The following is a 20,252-nucleotide window of genomic DNA, read 5'->3' as shown; positions in this document are numbered from 1 at the left end:
AATTAAGGGTCCTCGGATGTGTCCAGTTTTGCGTGTTAGTTGGAATGGTGTGTTGACCTGTCCAGCTGCTGGGTGGGCTTCTGGGTCACACAGCTCTATCGCTTACCTTACTGCTCAGTGCCCTTGGGGGCTGCCTCAGTTTCTCTGCGTTAGTTTGTTCCCACGAAAGGTGAGATGGTGTCATGGCTACCTCACATAGAGCTGTTAAAAAGAGGCTTAACTATATACTATATATATATATATATATAAAATGCATTGTATGTACTATATATATATATAGAGAGAGAGAGAGAGAGAGCACTCATGTTTTGGCCTGGCACTTAGTAAGCACTAAAGAACTGTCTGCAATTATTATTTTCACTTTCGTAGTATCCCTTAAGATTTACTTGAGGGATACTGTTACTATTACTATTACTTAGACAACAGACATAATCTGTTTTATCTTACAAAGCAGGTTTTTGTAATCTCATTAATTTAAAGAGGACAATTATTATTTTGACTTAGCAGGATTTAAGCCATTTTAGCTAGAGATAAATATATTTATTAAATGGACCCTTTAAAAATATAAGCATGGCAAATATGCAAATAGTCCAAAGGAATGAAACAGTAAAAAAGTAAGTTTTCCTAGAACCCCAGGGCCCCAGTTCCCTGTACCATTCCCAGAAGGAGCATGGTACCAACTTCTCTCAGCAAATACTGACGGAACCCTTTTCTGTCTGGCACTGCGCTAGCCTTCAGCACCGTGAATGGATGTATGCTGGGTCCCTGCTAGCTCCACATCCCCCAGTCTGGGAAGAGGCCCTGGAATTTCTAGATGTGAAAAGCACTGTATGCAGTTCTAAGTGTCAGCCAGGCTTGAAAACCCCAAGTTCAATATCCAATCAATATCGCTGGATATTGGACGGATAAACAGGAGATGTTTAAAACAGTTTAAGCCACTGTAAGAGCAGTGTGTTTCTTCTAAAATTGGGAAGTAATCTTGGTAAGATTGCCACTATTTTAGACTCCTGAAGGTCAGTTTTTGAAAAATTGCCTTTTAAGAGACAATTATATTTTCTTCTCTCCTTATTCTTGAATGTGCTGGAGAATTCTGGATCAAATTTTCTGAAAGCAGAGGCTGCTGTCGACTCAAGAATCCTGCTACACCCTCGACAGCAACCTGGGTGTTGAGAACATTCTCAGCAAGGGCCCACAGGAAGGATTTGTAAATAGTCTTCATTATTTGCTCCCACGAATAGGATAACGATCTTTTCCTAGAAGCCCAAAGACAAACAGAGCATTTAGTGCCACCGGAACTGGCCTGCTCTTGTCCCTTTCCTTAGTCACAAGAAGAGTTATTCATTTACAACCAGAAAGACATATCTGTCTGGAACAGGGACTGTCCATCTAAAGCTGATGGATTGCTCTGGCTATTTTATCAATTCTTTGATTTTGTTCTAACAAAGATTTTGATTTTGTTGTTTGAGCATAACAGTTGTAGGAAATTTGGAGATATGGGGAAAATATAAAGAGGAAACAAATCACCTACAACTGGACAACCCCAGAGATGAGCTTAAAACCAAGAGAACATTAACTGAGTCCCTGCCCTGAGTTAGGGGCTTCCCTGGTGGCTCAGAGGATAAAGAGTCTGCCTGCAATGTTGGAGATCCGGGTTCGATCCCTGGGTTGGGAAGATCCCCTGGAGAAGGAAATGGCAACCCACTCCAGTATTCTTGCCTGAAGAATCCCCAGGGACAGAGGAGCCTGGTGGGCTACAGCCCACAGGGTTACAAAGAGCTGGACACAGCTGAGCGACTTCACTTTACTTTCCTGAGTAAGGTGCTTCAGGGAGAGACACAAAGTGCCTGCCCTCAAGATGTCGGAATCAAAGGCTTAGAGCAGGCAAGGCTACAGGCATTGCCTTAGGCTTCCAGCCCAGGGCATAGTCTCCTAAGCACCTCCCCAGTTAAGGAGGATATTCAGGCCATTTTGAAAAAGGCCTTTAGTCACATGCAATAATAATCCATTTGCAAAGTAAATGCCAGGACAGCTCTGAAAATCATGCTAGCTCACAGCCTTCCTTCCCTCTTTAGATTCCTTCCATCTGCTCCATTCAGTGGTTACGCTAATAGAAGAAATTTATGGGAACCAAGGAGTCACAGAGACTTAGGGAGAAAGCCCTCAGAATCCCATTCCCTGCCTACAAATATTTATTGTGCACTCACTGCTTACTGGGCTCACGGTACTCAGCACTGTGCTGGGGGCTGCCTCTGTGGGGATGGGGGAAGGGGATGGGAGAGGTGGGCAAAGTACAGTTTGCAGGCAGCTTCCTGCTTTTGCAAATCAAGTTGTCTTAGCACAGGGCCACACCTATTTGTTTACATATAGCCTCTGTGTTGGTGCTTTGGTGGTGTAGTAGTCAGACCTTCAGGCCACAAAGCCTAAAGGGTTTACATTTTTCTGGCTTTTTTCAGGGAAAAAGACTTACAACCCCCTGCACTTTGGCATTAGGTCCCTCATAGGTCTTCTGCTCAGAGTGAGCTTGACTGTTAGGCAGAATGCTGGCTGGACAGATCAGTTTTTCCTTGAGTGTGCTGGCATCCCCAGGCTTATCCATCAAGTCCCTAAATTTGGACAATGTGAGTCTGCTTGTGAGAGATGGAGCCCCTTTCTATGGCTAGCCCACACAGGTTTCTGGGCTGTGGTACTGACCCAGAGTAGTGAAAACCTTTGTCATGAGTACTGCAGTGGTGAGGGGGCCCTTTTGAGGGACCACCGAGGGGTCCATGCTAAGCTGTACCCCCAAACCCTGACCCTCTCAGCAAAGACCCTGCTTTCTGTTCCGCTGATTGCCCCTCCTGTGTGCTCCTGCAAAGCTTCTGCACACGGATAATACTTCCTACCCTGTACCGTCACTGCCGTTGCTCGTCTGCTTCCTCAGCATCTCCTGAGGGATGGCATTACATTTATCTCGATTTTTCCGCCGAGCCCCATGCCCTTCCACGGTACCTGGCCCGTAGGAAGTTCTCAATGTGTCTGGGTAGAAGGCGATCCCCAAAGTGATCTCTCATTTTCCCAATGAGGGCAAACCAAAGACACTAGGCTAATTTATGTATATAAGCCTTTAGGATCTAGATAAAAGTCACAAGTTTACTTATAAGCATGCTCATTTGTTATGCTTGCATATTTTCTGTCACATGCTGTAAGACCAGGTATTCTTTTTTGAAAAACCTTTTCTTTTTCAAAAGGCAGAGTTTACCCAAAGTTCCGCATGACTCTTTGATGAAAGTGTCTTTGCCTTCTCCAGAGCCACTTCCCGAGTCGAGTTGCTTAGCGTGGTGTTTCAGAGCACACTGCCTTCCATCTCTGTTCCACACACTCCATCTCTGTTATGGGAGATTTTGTGAGCCTGGATATGCTGCCGTCTCTCAAATTTCTATTTGGAGCCCTAAGTACATTTTCTAGATCATTAGGATGGTTCTTCTTCAGTTGTGTCAGTTTTAAAAAATTGAAACATGGCTAATTTACGATGTTGTGTTAGTTTCAAGTGTATAGCAAAATGATTCAGTTAAACACATATTCTTTTTCAGATTCTTTCCCGTTATAGGTGATTATATTAAGTATAGTTCCCTGTGTTAGGTAGTAAGTCTTCGTCGTTTATGTATTTTCTACAGTTAGGGCTTCCCAGGTGGTGCTAGTGGTAAAGAACCCACTTGCCAGTGCAGGAGACGTAAGCGATGCAGGTTCAATCCCTGGGTTGGAAGATCCCCTGGAGGAGGGCTCAGCAACCTACTCCAGTTTTCTTGCCTGGAGAATCCCACGGACAGAGGAGCCTGGCTGGCTACAGTCCATGGGGTCTCGCAGAGTTAGACATGACTGTAGTGACTTAGCACGCAAAAAAGCAGTTGGGTCAATTTATAGTATGGTTTCCACAACATATCAGGTACTATACTGCTTTTGACTCTCAGTGTTTGCTATTGTGACTCTTATTCCTGGGAATAACTAAATTTGTCTTAAATTTCTTCCTGCCTTTGTTACTCATTCAATCCGGTGACAGGCCTCGATTGGGGTCTTCTTGGGGCAATGGGTCTCCTCAGATCACTATTGTTCAGTATGAAGTGACTGACACAGCACCTCTAAAGCAACTTGCTATTTTCTAAAGAGCAATGTTTGAGGGGACCTGCCGCCTTACATGGAAGCTTGTGAAGCAGTTGTTTGGTTCTTTCGTGAAACTTTACGGAGTCCCAACCCTTGTGCCAGGAGCTGAAGACAAAGCCATGGGCCCTGCTCTGTGGACCTGTATTCTAGGTCAGAGTGAGCAAGACAGTAAATGTGGTAACAAATAAATAAGCAAATGACAGACCCAGACAAGCACCATGGACTACACAGTCCGTGGAACTCTCCAGGCCAGAATACTGGAGTGGGTTGCTATTTCCTTCTCCAGGGGATCTTCCCAACCCAGGGGTCGAACCCAGGTCTCCTGCATTGCAGGCAGATTCTTTACCAGCTGAGCTACTGGGGAAGCCCAAGGTGGCTGAGAGAGGGGGCCTAATTTAGTCTGAGGATTAGGTAAGGCCACGTTAAGAAGGTGACTTGCATCCTGGAGCCAGCATTCCAGGCAGAAGAACCAGCAGGCTTGTTTCAGGACCAGGAGGAGGGCCACCGTGGCTGTTGTGAGTGAGTGAGGGCTAAGCAGAAGAGGCTGAGAGGCTGACACAGTTTTGCGCTCTGGTGAGAGTCGCATTTGAATTTCCTTCTAGCTGGAATGGAAGCCGTTGACAACACACGCTGCTCGGCCACAAGAGCTGTGCGGAGGGTATGACCACCCTGTCCCCCTCTCTGCGTTCCCAGGGCATGTGGCCAACTTTGCAGGTCACCAGAAGGTCCCTGGAGCAGCTCCTTAAGATGGGGAGGAACAAGAAAGAGACCCTGGAACCAAGCTTCCTCTGTTCACCTGGGGCCGAGATGCAAGCCTGGAAGGAAACTCCCCAAGGAGACTGGGTGGGGGGTGATTGATGCATTATCCTGCCTTGGACAGCAGCCAGGCTTTTTGTCCTGGAGAAGGAGGCCTGCGATCCCAGGGGAAAGAGACTATGACAAGGATGCAGAGAAAAAGCCAGGAGTAAGTAGGAGCTGGGAGTGGGGTGCTGTCCCAGCCCTGACACTCGCCAGCCAGCAGCTGACCTTGAGCAGGGCCTGGGGTGCTCTGGACAATTTCCTCATGTGCACAAAAAGAATCAATTAAACCCACAAAAATGTTACTATCTGCAAGGCACTGGGGGAGGGAGAGGAAGAACAATCACAGATCCTCTTTTCAAAGGCATAGCCAGGGTGAAAGTCAGGTGAGACACAGGGTGAAAGTCAGCCACGCAGAGCAGGGAGGACTTCCCAGAGGAAGGGGCAGCTAAGCAGGAGTGAGGAGTGAACGTACTTGGCAGAAAGAATAGCAAAACAGGCCCACAGGAGTTGAGTGCCCTCTGCTCAACTGTGAGTAGGTAAGGGGCTGAAGCAGAGCATGGGACCGGATGTCAAAGGGCTTCACAAGCTGTGTGAAGGAAGTGAAAGTGAAATCGCGCAGTCGTTTCCTACTCTTTGCGACCCCATAGACTGTAGCCCACCAGGCTCCTCCATCCATGGGATTCTCCGGGCAAGAATACTGGAGTGGGTTGCCATTTCCATCTCCAGGGAATCTTCCTGACCCAGGGATCGAACCTAGGTCTCCCACATTGCAGGCAGATGCTTTAACCTCTGAGCCACCAGGGAGAGGACAGAGGAATACTTTGGCATGAGCTGCTTCAGTTGGTTTAGACTCCCAACTTTATAATTTCTTAGTGGTGTCAACTTGGACAAGTTATTGAGTTTCTTTGGGCCTTAATTTTCTTGTCAATAAAATGGGATTAATGGGGCTAATAAATACCTCCTACTTCTAGCATATTCTTGTAGAAATTAAACGAGACATGCAAGTACAGTGTGTAGCTTAGTGCCTGGTATTAAATAAATAGGATTTGTTCTTTGTTGTTTATATTTGGCAATGAGAAGCCATTGAAGATTTCTGAGCAGGGAATTAATCACATCTCCTTTTAGAAAGGTAATTCTGGCAATGAAATGGGAGGGTTTAAGGTCAGGCAAACCAGTCAAGAGGTGGTTTCAACAGTCCAGTTAAGAGATCTGGCTAACAGTCTGCTTTGTTGCTGCCTAGGCACTCAGTTGTGTCTGACACTTTTGCGACCTCCATGGACATAGCCCACCAGGCTCCTCTGTCCATAGGATTTCCCAAGCAAGAATATCCTGGGGTGGGTTGCCATTTCCTCCTCCAGGGGATCTTCCCGACCCAGGGATTGCACCCGCATCTCCTGCATTGGCAGGTGGATTCTTTACCACTGAGCCACTTGGGAAGCCCTCCCGCCATATAACATCTCTGAACTGGGCCGATTACTGTCTGCTACGCGATAACTGTATGGGGTTGTCACTGCCTTCACAAACGCCTTAAAAACTTGCAGAAAGGGGCCAGTGACCTGGAATGAAAGCCCCGAGGCAACAAGGGACACTTGAAAAGCACAGCATCATCAGCTCCTTTGTTAGCAGAGATGATGATTCCGTGGAAAAACAGAAATAATGACTTTGGTCAAAAATGATTCATTCAGGAGAGTCACACTGAGAAATTTTAGCAATATCTTCAATTTATTTTTCTTATCTTTTCCCTTTCATGTATGCACAAGAATGCTATATGATTGAATCTGAACCTAAATCTCAGAGAGCTCTTTTAATAAGGGGTGGGGGGAGAAGAAAATGCTGGTGGCAAGGAAACTCAGCCAAACTTTGATTGGCAGATGTTTCCTCTCTCTTTCTTGGTGGTATATAAAATAATGGTGCAGTCTTACTGTTGAAAGCATCTTAGATTCTATGCAATAAAAACAGAAGCGGTCAGAGACCCTGAGAGAGTCCCTGCAGAGAAGGGAGATGAAATCTAACAGAGGAGTGGGTTTTAAGAGGTGTGATGGGCGTCTGCTGCTTCAGAAAGGACCAGGAAGGGAAGGCCCAGGGGAGGGGACTGCATTTGGCAACTGGGAGGTCACCATTGAATTCTAGGTTTCTCTGCATGGGGGCTCTTGCTTTAAATTAATTTGATTAACAGGTATTTCAGGTGGCCGGCACTGTACTTGAGATACAGAATTAAAAGACCTACCCGTCTCTATCCCCAGTAAGCACACGGTTCAGAAGGGAGGACAGCTTGCAAAATCCTGAGGATGGAACATTAAGCAGTTGCTTTCAGTTGGGAGTGGGGTGGGGAGGGGAGTGATGGGTGAGGCCTGTTGGGGGCGAACAGGAAGGGGCATATAAACCTGGACAGAAAAGAAGAGGGTCTCACCAAAAAAAGGCCCTGGGAGTGCAGAGGCTCCAAAGATGTGGAAGACTTTACCAGCAGGGGTTTCAGCTGGAGGGAGGTATGAAACGGCTCAGAGGTTCCATGTGGTCTCCTGGAGCCGAAAAACTGGGGCCTAGGTGGAAGCGAGGTTAGAGTGGACTGGTCAGAGGTAGCCAGACCATGAAGTGCCTCATGTGCTTTTCCCTGGAGGTTATATTTTATTTTTACAATTAATTTTGCAATTAATTTTAATTAATTTTACAATTAATGTTAAATTAATTTTTAACTTTTATCCAAATAATGCGTACACATAGTTTAAAAAAGACTCAAAGCATAACTCGTAATGGAAAATAACAGTCCCTGACCCTACCTCTCTCCCCTTGCCCTGTAATCTAAAGTTAGTCGTTTAAGAAAATCTTTCTTCCAGCCCTTTATCTTCTTAATTACTAGTTTGACTTTACAGCTCTACTTACTGACTTAGCAATTTCACATTTTCTCTTGACTTCCTGTTATGGAAGATGAAGAGTTAGTTCCCATTATACAAACCCTCCCAACACACATACATTTCCCCATCTTCCCATTGTCTGAATATGGTTATATCACACTTTTCGGTTAAATCTATTTGCTTACTGCCAATTCCTCCCGGATGTTCCCTTGACTTTTCTCCCTGTTGGACCCTCTCTTCTCCAGATTGTACCTCTTCCTCTTTTTGGCCCTTCCCTTTTGGGGTGCGGGGGGCTCATGCTAGAAGGCACAGCACAGGGAAAATTGTTGACATCTTGGATGTGTGGAAATGCATCCTTCAACCCATATATTAGATGCTAGTTGAAACTAGTTTCTCCCCAGAATTTGGACACCATTGCTGCTTTGTCTTCTAGCTTCTGGTGCTTGTCAAGAAGTTTGATTCATTCACTTAGAAAGTGTATATTTAGCCTCACTCTTTCCCAGGTATGGTTCTGGTGTTTGAAAATAGCAGCGAACAGAGCTGACAATAACCAACCTAAATAAACAAGGGTGATGAGTGCTAAGTAGAAAAAAAGAGTGGGGAGTATGCACGTGAGTTTTGTGCATTTGTGTATGCACAGAGAGTTTCCCCCTCATGGTTTGAGATACAGTAGCCAATCTTACTCTTGATCCTTTGTATTTGACTTGTTTTTACTCTCTCACTGAAAGGTTTTAGGATCTTTTTTTTTTTTTTGTCTTTCATGACAAAAAGAATCTATATTGTGTGTGTAGGTCTTTTGTAATAATATTGTTATTATAATTTTTTGTTTTGAGGTGCTTGTAGATTCTCATGCAGTTGTAAGAAATAATACAGAGAGATCCTGTGTATATCCAGTTTCTTCCAGTGGTAACATCTTACATAGCTGTATGTATCGTACGTAACCGTTTGTAGCTATATGACATAACATATATGGGTTATATAACATAACTATATATATTTACTAGCAAGATATCACAACCAGGAAATTGGCATTGATAAACATCAACCACATTCAGATTTTCCTAATTGTACTCACTAGTGTGTGTATGTGCGTGTGTGTTCTATGCAGTTTTAACCCTGCAGATTCCTGTGACCACCAACACAGTCAAGATACAAAAGAGTTCCATTGCACAGGGTTCCTGGCACTACCCTTTTATTTACAGGCACACCACCTTCTGTTTTCTCCCCTCCCTGACCTTGCAGTCACTAATTTGTTCTCCACCTCTATAGTTTCGTCAAGGTCTTTTTTCATTCATTCTTGGACTCTCAACAGGCCTTTTGATCTAGAAACACATATTCTTTAGGTCTTAAACATTTTCATCCCTCCCCTCCTTCTCTCCCTCCCTTTCTCCCTTGGTAATAACTTCCTCTCCACTGTCTGCTCTTTCAAAACCTCCTAAGAGTTGGATATTGAGCTTCCAGGATCAATCTTCTAATTCCTACATCTTTTCTAGCCTACTGTCCAAAATTTTTTATATTTTTAATTTCTATGCTCTCCATTTTATATTTTCCTTTTATCGCATGCTGTTCTTGTTTCATGAGTACAGTATTTTTTAAATTAGTCAATCTGATTTTGGTTGTGCTGGGTCTTTGTTGCTGTGTGGGCTTTCCTCTAGTTTTGGCAAGCACAGGCTGTGCTCTAGTTGTGGACCTTGGGCTCCTCATGGCAGTGGCTTGGCCACAAGCACAGGCTCTGGAGTGCTCAGGCTTCAGTAGTTGCTCCTGGGCTCTAGAGCACAGGCTCAAAATTTGTGGCCTGCAGGCTTAGTTGCTCCACAGCATGTGGGATCTTTCTGGACGAGGGATCAAACCCATGTCCCTTGCATTGGCAGGTGGATTCTTTACCACTGTGCCACCAGGGAATCCCTGCTGCTGCTACTAAGTCACTTCAGTCGTGTCCAACTCTGTGCAACCCCATAGACGGCAGCCCACCAGGCTCCTCTGCTCCAGGCAAGAACACTGGAGTGGGTTTCCATTTCCTTCTCTAAGAATGCACACATGCGTGCTAAGTTGCTTCAGTTGTGTCCGACTCTGCGACCCCATGGACAGCAGTCCACCAGGCTCCTCTGTCCATGGGATTCTCCAGGCAAGAACACTGGAGTGGGTTGCCATTTCCGTCTCCAGAGAATCCCTGAGTACAGTATTTTTACCTTCTTAAGTCAACAGTATACTGACGATTGCTTGTAGAGGTTTTAATCCTCTTTGCTTTGTCCTGGTTTCTTTCCACATACTTTTCCTCCTGCTTATTCTGGTTAGTTTTTATAGTGAAGGCTTTCCCAAAATGTAGTGATGATCCTTGGCCAATAGGAATAAAAAGTATAGAAGCAGTTCTCCTTTGGCTTATTTGTATCTGCTTGTCTTTCCTCTGATGCTGTTTTTCTTCTCATCTTCAGGTTGGGGAGTAGGAGGTGGAGGATGGGAGTGACGGGGGTGGTGGGTGGAGTGTCCATCTGGCTGCTGGGATTCTGGGAGTGGGCTTGGGGAGTGAGGCTGAGTGGTCTCACTGCTGGGTATGCAGTATTCAGTCATCCTCTTTTCAGCTTCAGCTTCCCTCTGCCCTCAGCTGAGCCTCATATTCCTGAGTCCCGATTCTCTTACTTATGCTCTCCAGAGATTAAGTTGGCCTCTCTTGTGCAGGCACATGGAGTGGTGCTCCTTAAATACAGACTTCCAGCAAATTCCCATTTTCAATCCCATACCTCCCTCCATCTTCTGCTGTGTCTTCAACACCTAGGCTTTTGAGATCCTGCAGTACAAAGGGCTTATTTCTTATCTGGAATCCCCTCTGGCTTCTTTGGTTTCAACGTCCTTCATTCTTTGGTGACAGTTCTTACTCCCCGACTGCCCTTTAGTGGGCCCTTGGGAAGGCCTGCAGACTCAAGTGTCAGTGTGTGTGATGAGCCAGAGATCCGGTGAGGCATTTTGCACAGGAAAGTTAATACCATCTCTCCAGGGTCAGTGTTGGGGTAGAGAGACTGGAAGTGAGTGGATGATAGTCGCTCAGTTGTGTCTGACTCTTTGCGACCCGATGGACTGTAGTCCTCCAGGCTTCTCTGTCCATGGAGTTCTCCAGCAAGAATACTGTAGTGGGGTTGCCATTTCCTCCTCTAAAGAGAGACTGGAAAGGACAATGGAAACAGGAGGAGGCAAGTGAAGGGACTTCCCTGGCAGTCCAATGGTTAAGACTCTGCAGTTCCCTTGCAGGGGGCACAGGTGCAGTCCTTGGTAGGGGAACTAAGAGCCCATATGCCAAATGGCACAATCAAAAACAGGAGGCAAGTGCATTAAAGGTGAGGCAAGGGATGACGGTCGTGGAAATGACCTGTGGCAGAAGGGGAAGGAGGCAGGAAGTATGAGGCAACTAGGATGAAAAAGACCTTAGAAGTAACAGAGGGGCTGCGTCAATGATGCCCCCTCAGTTTCTGATCCAGGTGGCAGGTGGCTTAGTGATGGCTTTGCTGAAACAAAGGACAGAGTATAAGCAAGTCTGGGTGAGGATGGGTTCAGCTGGAGGAAGTATGAGTAATCCAGGGAAATTCCAGGTGGAACGATCCAGCAGGCAGGCAGAGGTAGAAGTTTCATGCTGCCTTGTCCTTGCCAATTACATCAGCTGAAGCCAGCGGCATGAATCAGATCATCAGCTGGAGGGTAAGGAGGAGGGAAGGGTGGAGAGCTGAAGACCATGCCGAGATGGCAGGGATAATCTCTGTCCCTCGGGAGTCATATAAATAAGGGAGTGGGACCAAGTGGGACCAGCCCACCCCCATCACTCCAGAGCTGAAGACAGTGGCCATTCAGGCTCTGATTTTAGCCAGCAGACTCAGAGCCCATAAATTCCTCAAGAACTGTTTATCTAAGCCCTGCAGCCCCCATCACTGAGCCCCGGGAGAGGACTTACCCGCTTTTCTGCAACTGTTTAAGGACAGCTGATGGGGTTGCCCCTGGGCTTTTCCATTTCCTGGGGCACAAAGAGAGTTGATGGTGGAGGGTCCCCCTTCGCCTCGAGGTCTCACTGAAAATCCGGATCATTCCTGGCTCCCTTTCACAGGCACACATACAACATCACCTCTGAAGCCTATCCATGGGAGACCCCGTCCTCATGTTCCTAGATGTCAGAGCTGGTGGCTAGCCTCAGGTCTGACACCTAGAAAGGAGTCATTCTGGAGTCCTCTGTCTACATGTACTCTGACAGCCCTGATGGAAGTAAAGATGAGCATGTTCACTTTGATTGCTTGCTACCCAGTGCGTGCATTTCACCACACCCTGGATGTGCTTTCTGTCACTGAATCCATAGGACTTTAGGAGATGGGAACATACCCGTGCCCATTTGACAGATGAGAAAACTGGGGCTCAGAGAAGTCGAGTGATTTTGCCTGAGGTGGAGTCTGCATACGTCTATGCTGGGCACACTCCCAAGTCAGAATGCTGAATTTATGTTAGATGCTGGCCATGTCCTTGGAGAGCCCACCCCCAACCCTACCACCCCTCAGCCATGGTGAGTGTGTGTGTGTGTGAGTGTGAGTGTGTGTGTATCCCCCTCCCTGCTCCTGTGCTTTTCTAGACTGCCCTCCAGAGACCACAGGAATTCTGATGAATTAATCTCATCACTTTATCGAGAAGGCACTTACAGAAATTACAAGGCAAGGCCACCAGCCTGGGTTTGCTGGCAGCCAGCCGCTGGGGCCATAAAACAAATTGAAGAGAACAAAAATAAATAAATAAAATTAGATTTCTCTCTCTCTCTCTCTCTCTCTCACACACACACACATACACAGGGTCAAGAACATCTCTAGGTTCTTGTTGTTAATGCTTAGTCTCTTGTCCAGGGAGAACACTGGTACCAAATCAACAGACACTTATTGACCCCGGGCTAGAGTGACAACCCCGAGAAACCCAAGATCTGTCCTTCAAGGGATAGACAGGGCTGGCCGAGGGTCTGAGACAAACACTTAGCTGCCTGGAAGTGACATCTCAAGGGGGCCCGAGTCCCCATGCCCCAGGCCCAGTGAGCCCACAGCCCAGTGGAGCAGAGCAGAACCGGAGCCTCAACCTTCTCACCTATAGGAGAGGAAGATGTTCACCTTGGGAAAGGGAAAGATTCAACATACGAAGAGCAGACCTGCAGCTGCTTCATAACAAACCCTCGTCAGTGTCAGATCTCAGTGTGCATTGAGTGCCTACTGTGTGCCAGGCACGGGGACTATGGAGAGGAGTGGTCTGGGAGGAGGAGAAGACAGCGGTGATCCGGGTGATGGACAGAAGGAGCACCTTCCCAAGGGGGCCCTGGAGGTGCAGGTGCGGGCAGGTGAGGCGAGGAGGCAGAGGGAGCAGGGTGGGCTTATTCTACGGCGCAAAGGCCTGGGGGCCTAGGAAGTCCCCGAACTGATAGTTACGTAGAGCAATGGGGAAGGTGAGGCTGGAGGTGAGGTGGGGGAGTGGGATGGAGGCCAGGGATAAACTCTGCAGAGCCTTCTAAGCCAGGACACACGAATTGGTTTATGTATGGGGTTTCCTCCTTTCTCTCTCTCTTTTTTACAATGTGTTAATTTCTGCCTTACAGCAAAGTGATTGTTATACACAAATATATTCTTTTTCAGATTCTTTTCCTTATAGGTTATTACAGGGTATTGAATATAGTCCTTTGAGCTATACGCAGGTGCTTGTTATCTGTTTTATATATAACAGTTTGTATCTGTTCATCCCAAGCTCCTGATTTATCCCTTCCTTGTTTCTCTTTTATCATGCTTATGTGAATATTGAAGTTATTTTCCCTGAAGTTACACAAGTTACCTATGAGATGATGATGGTCAGGTCATAGAAGGGAGGGGCACACAAAATCTTTATCCTCTTTACCTCCCATCCTCCACAGAGGATGACCTTTGGACCCCCTCCCTGCAGAAAGATGGGTGCTGGCTGGACTTAAGAATGAGAATGAGAGGAATTTCCCTGGTGATCCTGTGGTTAATACTCAGGGGGCGCAGGTTCAATCCCTGGTTAGGAAACTAGGATCCTGCATGCTGTATATTGGAGAAAAAGAAAAAAAAAAAATGAGAGGGATCTGTAAGGTGCTCCAGACATCTGTGAGCCTCAGTTTTCTTACTGGTAAAAAATGAGGATCAGAATCCTCACTGAGCTGTGGTGAGTACTCTGTATATTAGGCACCTTCTAATTGCGGCTCAGTAATGTCATTACTTGGGGAGGCTGGGCTTCCCTAGTGGCTCAGACAATAAATGAATCTGCCTACAATGCAGGAGACCTGGGTTCAATCCCTCGGTCGAGAAAATCCCCTGGAGAAGGAAATGGCAACCCACTCCAGTATTCTTGTCTGAAGAATCCCATGGACGGAGGAACCTGGTGGGTTACAGTCCATGGGGTCACTAAGAGTCGGACACGGCTGAGCGAGTTTCACTCATTCAGTGTCATTACTCAAAGCATTTTTTGGTGGTGGAAATGGTTCATGCTTGTTCTCAGAAAATCCAATAGTAAGTGGTTTCCAAATGCAACCTGGGGAGACTGAGGCACCGGGACACCTGAGGACAGCCTCCCCTATCTCTAGACCACCTTAGTTGCTAGGTTGGTGCAGGGGCCTGTCTGAGGTCCTCAAGCTCCTTGTGGGGGGCAGGGGTGGCACAGGGGCTCCGTGTGGCCTTGGGTAACTCACTTCAGCTCCCCAGGTCTCAGTTTCTTGATCTGTGAAATGGGGCACCGGTGGGTCCCAGAGGGTCATCGAGAGGATGGAGGGAGCACATAGTAGGTGCACAATAAAGGTGGCTATTATAACTGCTAAAATGGAGGGGTTATGTGTGGGGAATTCCAAGGACAGGCAGGCCTGGGAGTTGCCCTTTTGAGCCCTATCCTGGGCTGGGTGTGGCCTTTTGGAGGCTGCTCTGTGCCAGGCAGCATCCTTGCTGGGCAAGCTGAGTTCCGGAGGGAAATCCGGGCAGGTGGCGTGATGGGCATTACTTATCCCTGCTCCATGAGGAGGGGGCACCTGGATGGGCATGGGGACAGATGGTTTGTACCAGTTCAGAGTCTGTTCTCTGAAAACCACAGACTTAAGCAGACTGCACCGACTGAGAAGGGGGACGGGTGCTGAGGAGGCAAAACGCAAAACAACACTGCGGTCCACTGCGGTCCACGGTCCCGTGCTGTGTCTTCCTCATGCCTGCCTCCCCTGCTCCTCTGGCAGTTCCTCTCCCTTCCCCCGCCTGCCCTCCCCTCAACCCCACTGCCTTTCCTTTGGCCTTGAGGCTTGTTACGGTTGCACAGTGCACATTTGTGAGATGAACGTGGACCAGTGAGGGTGCTCAGGACAGAGGCTGCACCCCAACGTTAGAAGGGCAGCTCCAGAGACTGCCCTGGTAGCCCAGGGGTTAAGACTCCATGCTTCCAGCCCAGGGAGCATGAGTTGGATTCCTGGTTGGGGAACTAAGATCCTACATGCCGCGGGAAGTGGCCAAAAAATAAAAATAAGAAATGATGCAAAAAATTCATGGTGAACAACAACAACAAAAATTTAAGAAAAAAAAATAAGAAAGACAGCTGCAGCCTCTCCTAATTGTGCTGTCAGCCCTCCCAGGAAGAGGCCTGAAGAGGAATAGTGGCCTTCCCAGAGCATTTGAAGATCAGTTTATCGGCTCAGATGGTAAAGAGTCTGCCTGCAATGCGGGAGACCGAGGTTTGACCCCTAGGTCAGGAAGATCCCCTGGAGAAGGGAATGAAAACCCACTCCAGTATTCTTGCCTGGAGAATCCCATGGACAGAGGAGCCTGAGGGGCTGCAGTCCATGGGGTCGCAAAAGAGTCAGACACTTTCATTTTGAGCAAGACTTATACAGTTACTTGGCTCAGAACCACTCTGGAAACCTCCGGTTTCTCATCTGTAAATGGGACGGTGTGAGCACCGACTTCATGAAATTGCTGTGAGCGTTTGGTCAATCGTTCATTCCGCAGGTTTGTCTTGCCTGCCTTCTGTGCGGCAGGAGCTGGTTTCAGGCCATTGCGATGACGTGGTGAGCAGCACACCTCTTGTCTTTTGGGGGGCTCACAGCCTCTGTGGCACGGGGCCAGGTTCATGGAACTCATCAGTATCACCCATTTAAGGGGTGACATGGAAAATTAATCACAAATTCCCTCTGCATCGAGGAACTGTGCTTATAAATTCACCAGCTCCCGTTGAATCACGCTTTACAATTTTTAAAGAAGTTTTATATCCATGGTCTTGCTTGATCCTTCATCTAGCAGTTATTACACTGTTTTGCAGATGAGGAAACTGTGACTTGGTGATAGAAAAGTGATTTTTCTCAAGGTCAGCCAAGCTGGGTGGCCTGGTCCTCGGCTGTGGGATGTGGGAGGTAGGCCCCTGGCTCCTGTGGGCTCAGAGCTGCCAAGAGGCTTTTCCCATGAGTTGGGGCCCAGGCTGGAGGGCAGAGGACCGGTCAGCAGGGGGATAAAATTTCTTTGCCTTGGATAAAATGTCAGCTCAGTGAGTTTTGAGGTCCCAGGTCAGTGGGTGACCAGGGCTTCCCGACACAGTGGGTGACAGTCTATTGGCGGTGCAGGGGACACGGACTCAAGCCGTGGTCTGGGAGGATTCCACGTGCTGCGGAGCATGTAAGTCCGCGAGCCACAATGACTGAGGCCCCCGTGCCTAGAGTCTGTGCTCTGCAGCAAGAGAAAACCATCTCACATGCCCACAGCCATGAGAAGCCTGCACCACAGCTAGGGAATAGCCCCTGCTGGCCTCAACTAGAGAAAGCCCACGCAGCAGTGGAGACCCAGCACAACCATAAATAAATAGAGCACTCTGTGCATGTAAAATATATATATATATTTTTTCTTTTAATTAAAAAAACCTCACATCTTGTGCTGAGCTTGTTTGAAACTGGGTGACCGTTCTTCAAAGCTGTGGCTGCCTGGCCGACCTGACCTCTGGCCCTGGGGTCTTTGTGTTTAAGAGAGCTGGAAACACCCTGAAAAGTACCTCGGAGCTCTTCATCCTTTGACAGCCACTGCCCCGTGGGGACCTGGGGGCAGTGTGGGGAGTGGTGAGCTGATCAGTGAATCCCCATCTAGCCTGTAGCCGGCGGGTTGGGGCGGGGGGCCCGGACGCACCCGGCAACCCTTCTGTGTCTGCTTCCAGGCAACATCGAGTACAGCTGCCCGGCCACCAACGAGTGTGAGATCACGAAACGGAGGCGCAAGTCCTGCCAGGCCTGTCGCTTCATGAAATGCCTCAAAGTGGGGATGTTGAAGGAAGGTAAGAGCCCCCCTTTGGCCACGTGGGGCCGAACCGAGGCCCGGGTCCCGGGCGAATTCGCCTTCCCCTGGGGAGGCTCAGATCCCCCGGGAGATGCCAGCAAGTTCTGGACGTGCTCCCTGGGCAGCACCCAGATACAGGTCTCTCCCTGCAGCCCAGGTGAGGGCCCCGTCCCCGGGGTTGCCATCTCACACCCCCTGCAGGCAGGTGTGCAGCCCCCCAGCCTCTGCAGAGCTCTCCACACCATCGGGAGTTGGGGGGGTTAGGAAGCAGGAGGTTGGAAATTTTCCACCAATGGTCCTTTGGGGAATCACAGCCCCATTCGGCCCTTAGAAAGCTGGCTTGGTGCTTCTGGGAAAGGCTCTCCTCGGGAACAAGTACCCTTCCTGTCCTCCCAGGGAAGACAGGCTTGAGATGCTCAGTGGCCCATGGAGTGTGGGGCTGCAGAGACTTTAAGACTGAGGATGGCAAGTCCCGTACTCTTCACCTGCCAGAGTCAACCTCTGCTTCGGCAGGTGCCCCAGACGTGGCCGTTATCTGGCGAGTGAGTTCCCCCTCCCCTGTCCCCTGCCCTCCCCCTCTGTCCTGTGCCTCTGTTTCTCCTCTAGCACCGCGCCATCCAGCATGGCAGCTTGAGCTACACCTTTTAAGTGTAAAACACACCCCAGACTTCGAAGACTTACTAGGATGGTGAAAAGGCCTGTAAAATACGGCAGTAATAATTTTTAAAAGGTTACATGTTGAGATGATGATAATCTGGGTATACTGAATTACACAAAGCATATTATGACATTGACATCACCAGCTTCTTTTTAACCTTCTTTAGGGTGGCGAGTAGAAAATTTAAAGTGACCGTGCTTCTCATTATTAGGACAGCACAGCTCTTGGTCTCTCCTCTACCTTCCCCATCCACCTACTCAGGCTGATGACCCTCATTGAGTAGCGCGCTTGGAAATGGTGTGTGTGTGTGTTTCTCTCCTTCCCTCTCTTTGAAGGGGAACCAGAGACAACTCTTACAGATTAGCGTTTTATGATTTGGGGCCCTGGGATCCTTCCAGAAATGGGAGGAGGCAGGAAAAAAGGTGTGTGCTGATGATCAGATGATCTGATCCTGAGGGGCTAGGAGAAAAGAGGAAGGGACAGGACAGGAATGCAGGCCCTCTCTGGGAGAGGCTTCTACAGCCCAGCCTTGAGGAGCCCAAGGCTCTTTTCCCAGCCTCTTCTCCACGCTCCCTGGGCCAGAGGGCCCAAATTTTGAGGTGCTTTGTTAGTAGGATGACTTGGACACTGTTGTGATGTGGAAATTGGGACTCCCTCCCTCTGTCTTTCAAGCTGGGCTTCTTCACCTCGGCTCAGCCCAGTTCTTCCACCACCCCAGTGTTGACATGTCTCATCAGCTTTTAAACTGCGTGTCTTACTTGTTGCTTCACGTAACGCTTTTGAGATGGAGAAAGCCACTCAACTCTTACTCACAGGCCAGCTGCTCTGGGAAGTGAGAGTGGAGGAATCGACCAAAAAGTCAGTCCTCTTCCTAGATTAGAAACAGGCTTCACTGGACCTGCTGAAAGACTTGTCTGTTTATTTGATTCTACCCAATTTTGGTCTACCCCTCCATAGGAGGAACTCAAGCTAGTGGCTGAACCAGGTCCCCTGATTTCTGCAACAGGTTCTTTCTGCTCCTCCAGAGTATCTTGGAGTTCACAGATGAGGAAACTGTGAACAAATGTCCACAGAGGCATGCCTTAGCGCTGGTCTCCTGACTTCTCTCCTGCATCCTGCTAGGAACCAACCAGAGGCTTTCTCAGCCTTGGAGAGACTCCTTGCTCTTAAGTTTGTAAGGATGTTCTGGGAAGCTGGTGTGAGGATCCTGACTCAAGCTGGGGACCAAATGTCCAGCAGCCTTTCCTGGGTGGGGTGTATAGCCTTTCTCAGCATATTTCACAGCATCCGAAGAAATGGGAGCTGAAGGAAGCTGATTGCTGTCAATATACTCCTGAATTTGAAGGGGGACAAACCTTCAAATTCAGTGGGAGGACTCACGCTGGTTTGAGGGGTGTGCGTCCCGGAGCCTAGGGCCTGGAGCTTCTCTGTGCTCTGCTGTGTCTCCTCCCCATGGCACAGGTCAGGGCTTGGGGAGGCTGCCAGTCCCAGGGACAGAGAGAGAAGGAAAAAGTGGGGATAGCCTCTCAATCTCCATTCCACTTGGCAACCCTTGAACAGAGTTTTTTTTTAGGGACTACCCAGTGATGGGAAGAGAGTTGGGGTACTTCCTAGTGGCCTCCAGAAAAGGGGAATGATGAGGGAGATCCACGCAGGCCAGGAAGCAGATGCCCAGGGCACAATCCATCGGTGGCAGCAGCCCAGCCATTTAAGAGTGAGATGGATGTTGTGTGCCCCAGGATGCTGGCATGGGATGCTGGGGGGTGGGGGGAGCATGAACCTGAGATCACATGCAGAGTGGGTGTCTGAAGCTGTTGGCGGGAGCCGGGCGCATGTGTTAGGTGACCTTCCCAGGGTCCGGCCCAAGGTCTCTCAGGAGCTTGGGCCCCAGGAGGAGGCGTAGACCCTGGAACGCTCCCCTCCCTGGCCCTGCCCTGCCCTGCCCCCATAGTTGGCGAGGGAATGTGACACAAAGGCTCCAAGGGTTCCGTTTAGCTCATTGAGCTTATCCCATGGTACCGAGCCTTGGCAAGATGCTGGGATCAGGAGCTCCACGGGGACCAGTCCCTTAGGAGGAACGTACCTTATTGCCGAGCCTGGGTCTCTGCCAGGCAGTAGCTCTTGGCAGCTGCCCTGGCTCCTGCTTTTGTTTGGGGGGTGCCACCCCCCTCCACCTTGGCCCCCACCATGAGCAGGGAGCCCAGGTCCCCAGAGTCAGCACAGACTCCGTGCCTGCCTCTGATTCCTTTCAGACTCTGACCTGACCCTGAAATGCAGACTCCAGTCTTCCCCAAGGTGGCCTGCCATCTTCAAGGCTCCATGGTGGGCCTCGGGTGTCAGGGAGCCAGGCTCTGGGCTCCTGGGTCTTCTGGGGGAGGGGCCCGGGGAAGTGGAGAATGGAAGGCCACCTTCCCCCTCCTCCCCACCTGTTTCCCTCTTGTATCTAGCAGCTCTGGTTGCCTTTTACAGTCTTTCTTTCTCAAGTAAAATGAACTGAGAGGTTGC

The 20,252-nt window shown here is 48.8% G+C and overlaps 1 protein-coding gene across 1 annotated transcript in view; it reads left to right on the top strand.

Moving 5' to 3' along the window:
• Nucleotides 1-20,252, top strand: part of ESRRB (estrogen related receptor beta) — a 116,188-nt gene that overhangs the window by 61,208 nt on the left and 34,728 nt on the right. Inside the window, exon 3 of the mRNA XM_018053929.1 lies at nucleotides 16,971-17,087. Coding sequence (XP_017909418.1) covers nucleotides 16,971-17,087 — 117 coding nt within the window. The remainder of the gene's footprint in view (nucleotides 1-16,970; nucleotides 17,088-20,252) is intronic.

This window comes from Capra hircus, chromosome 10 (assembly GCF_001704415.2).
Source record: "Capra hircus breed San Clemente chromosome 10, ASM170441v1, whole genome shotgun sequence".
Classification (NCBI taxonomy): domain Eukaryota; kingdom Metazoa; phylum Chordata; class Mammalia; order Artiodactyla; family Bovidae; genus Capra; species Capra hircus.
The sequence above is the reverse complement of the archived record's forward strand: the minus strand, read 5'-3'. Positions and strand labels throughout refer to the sequence as shown.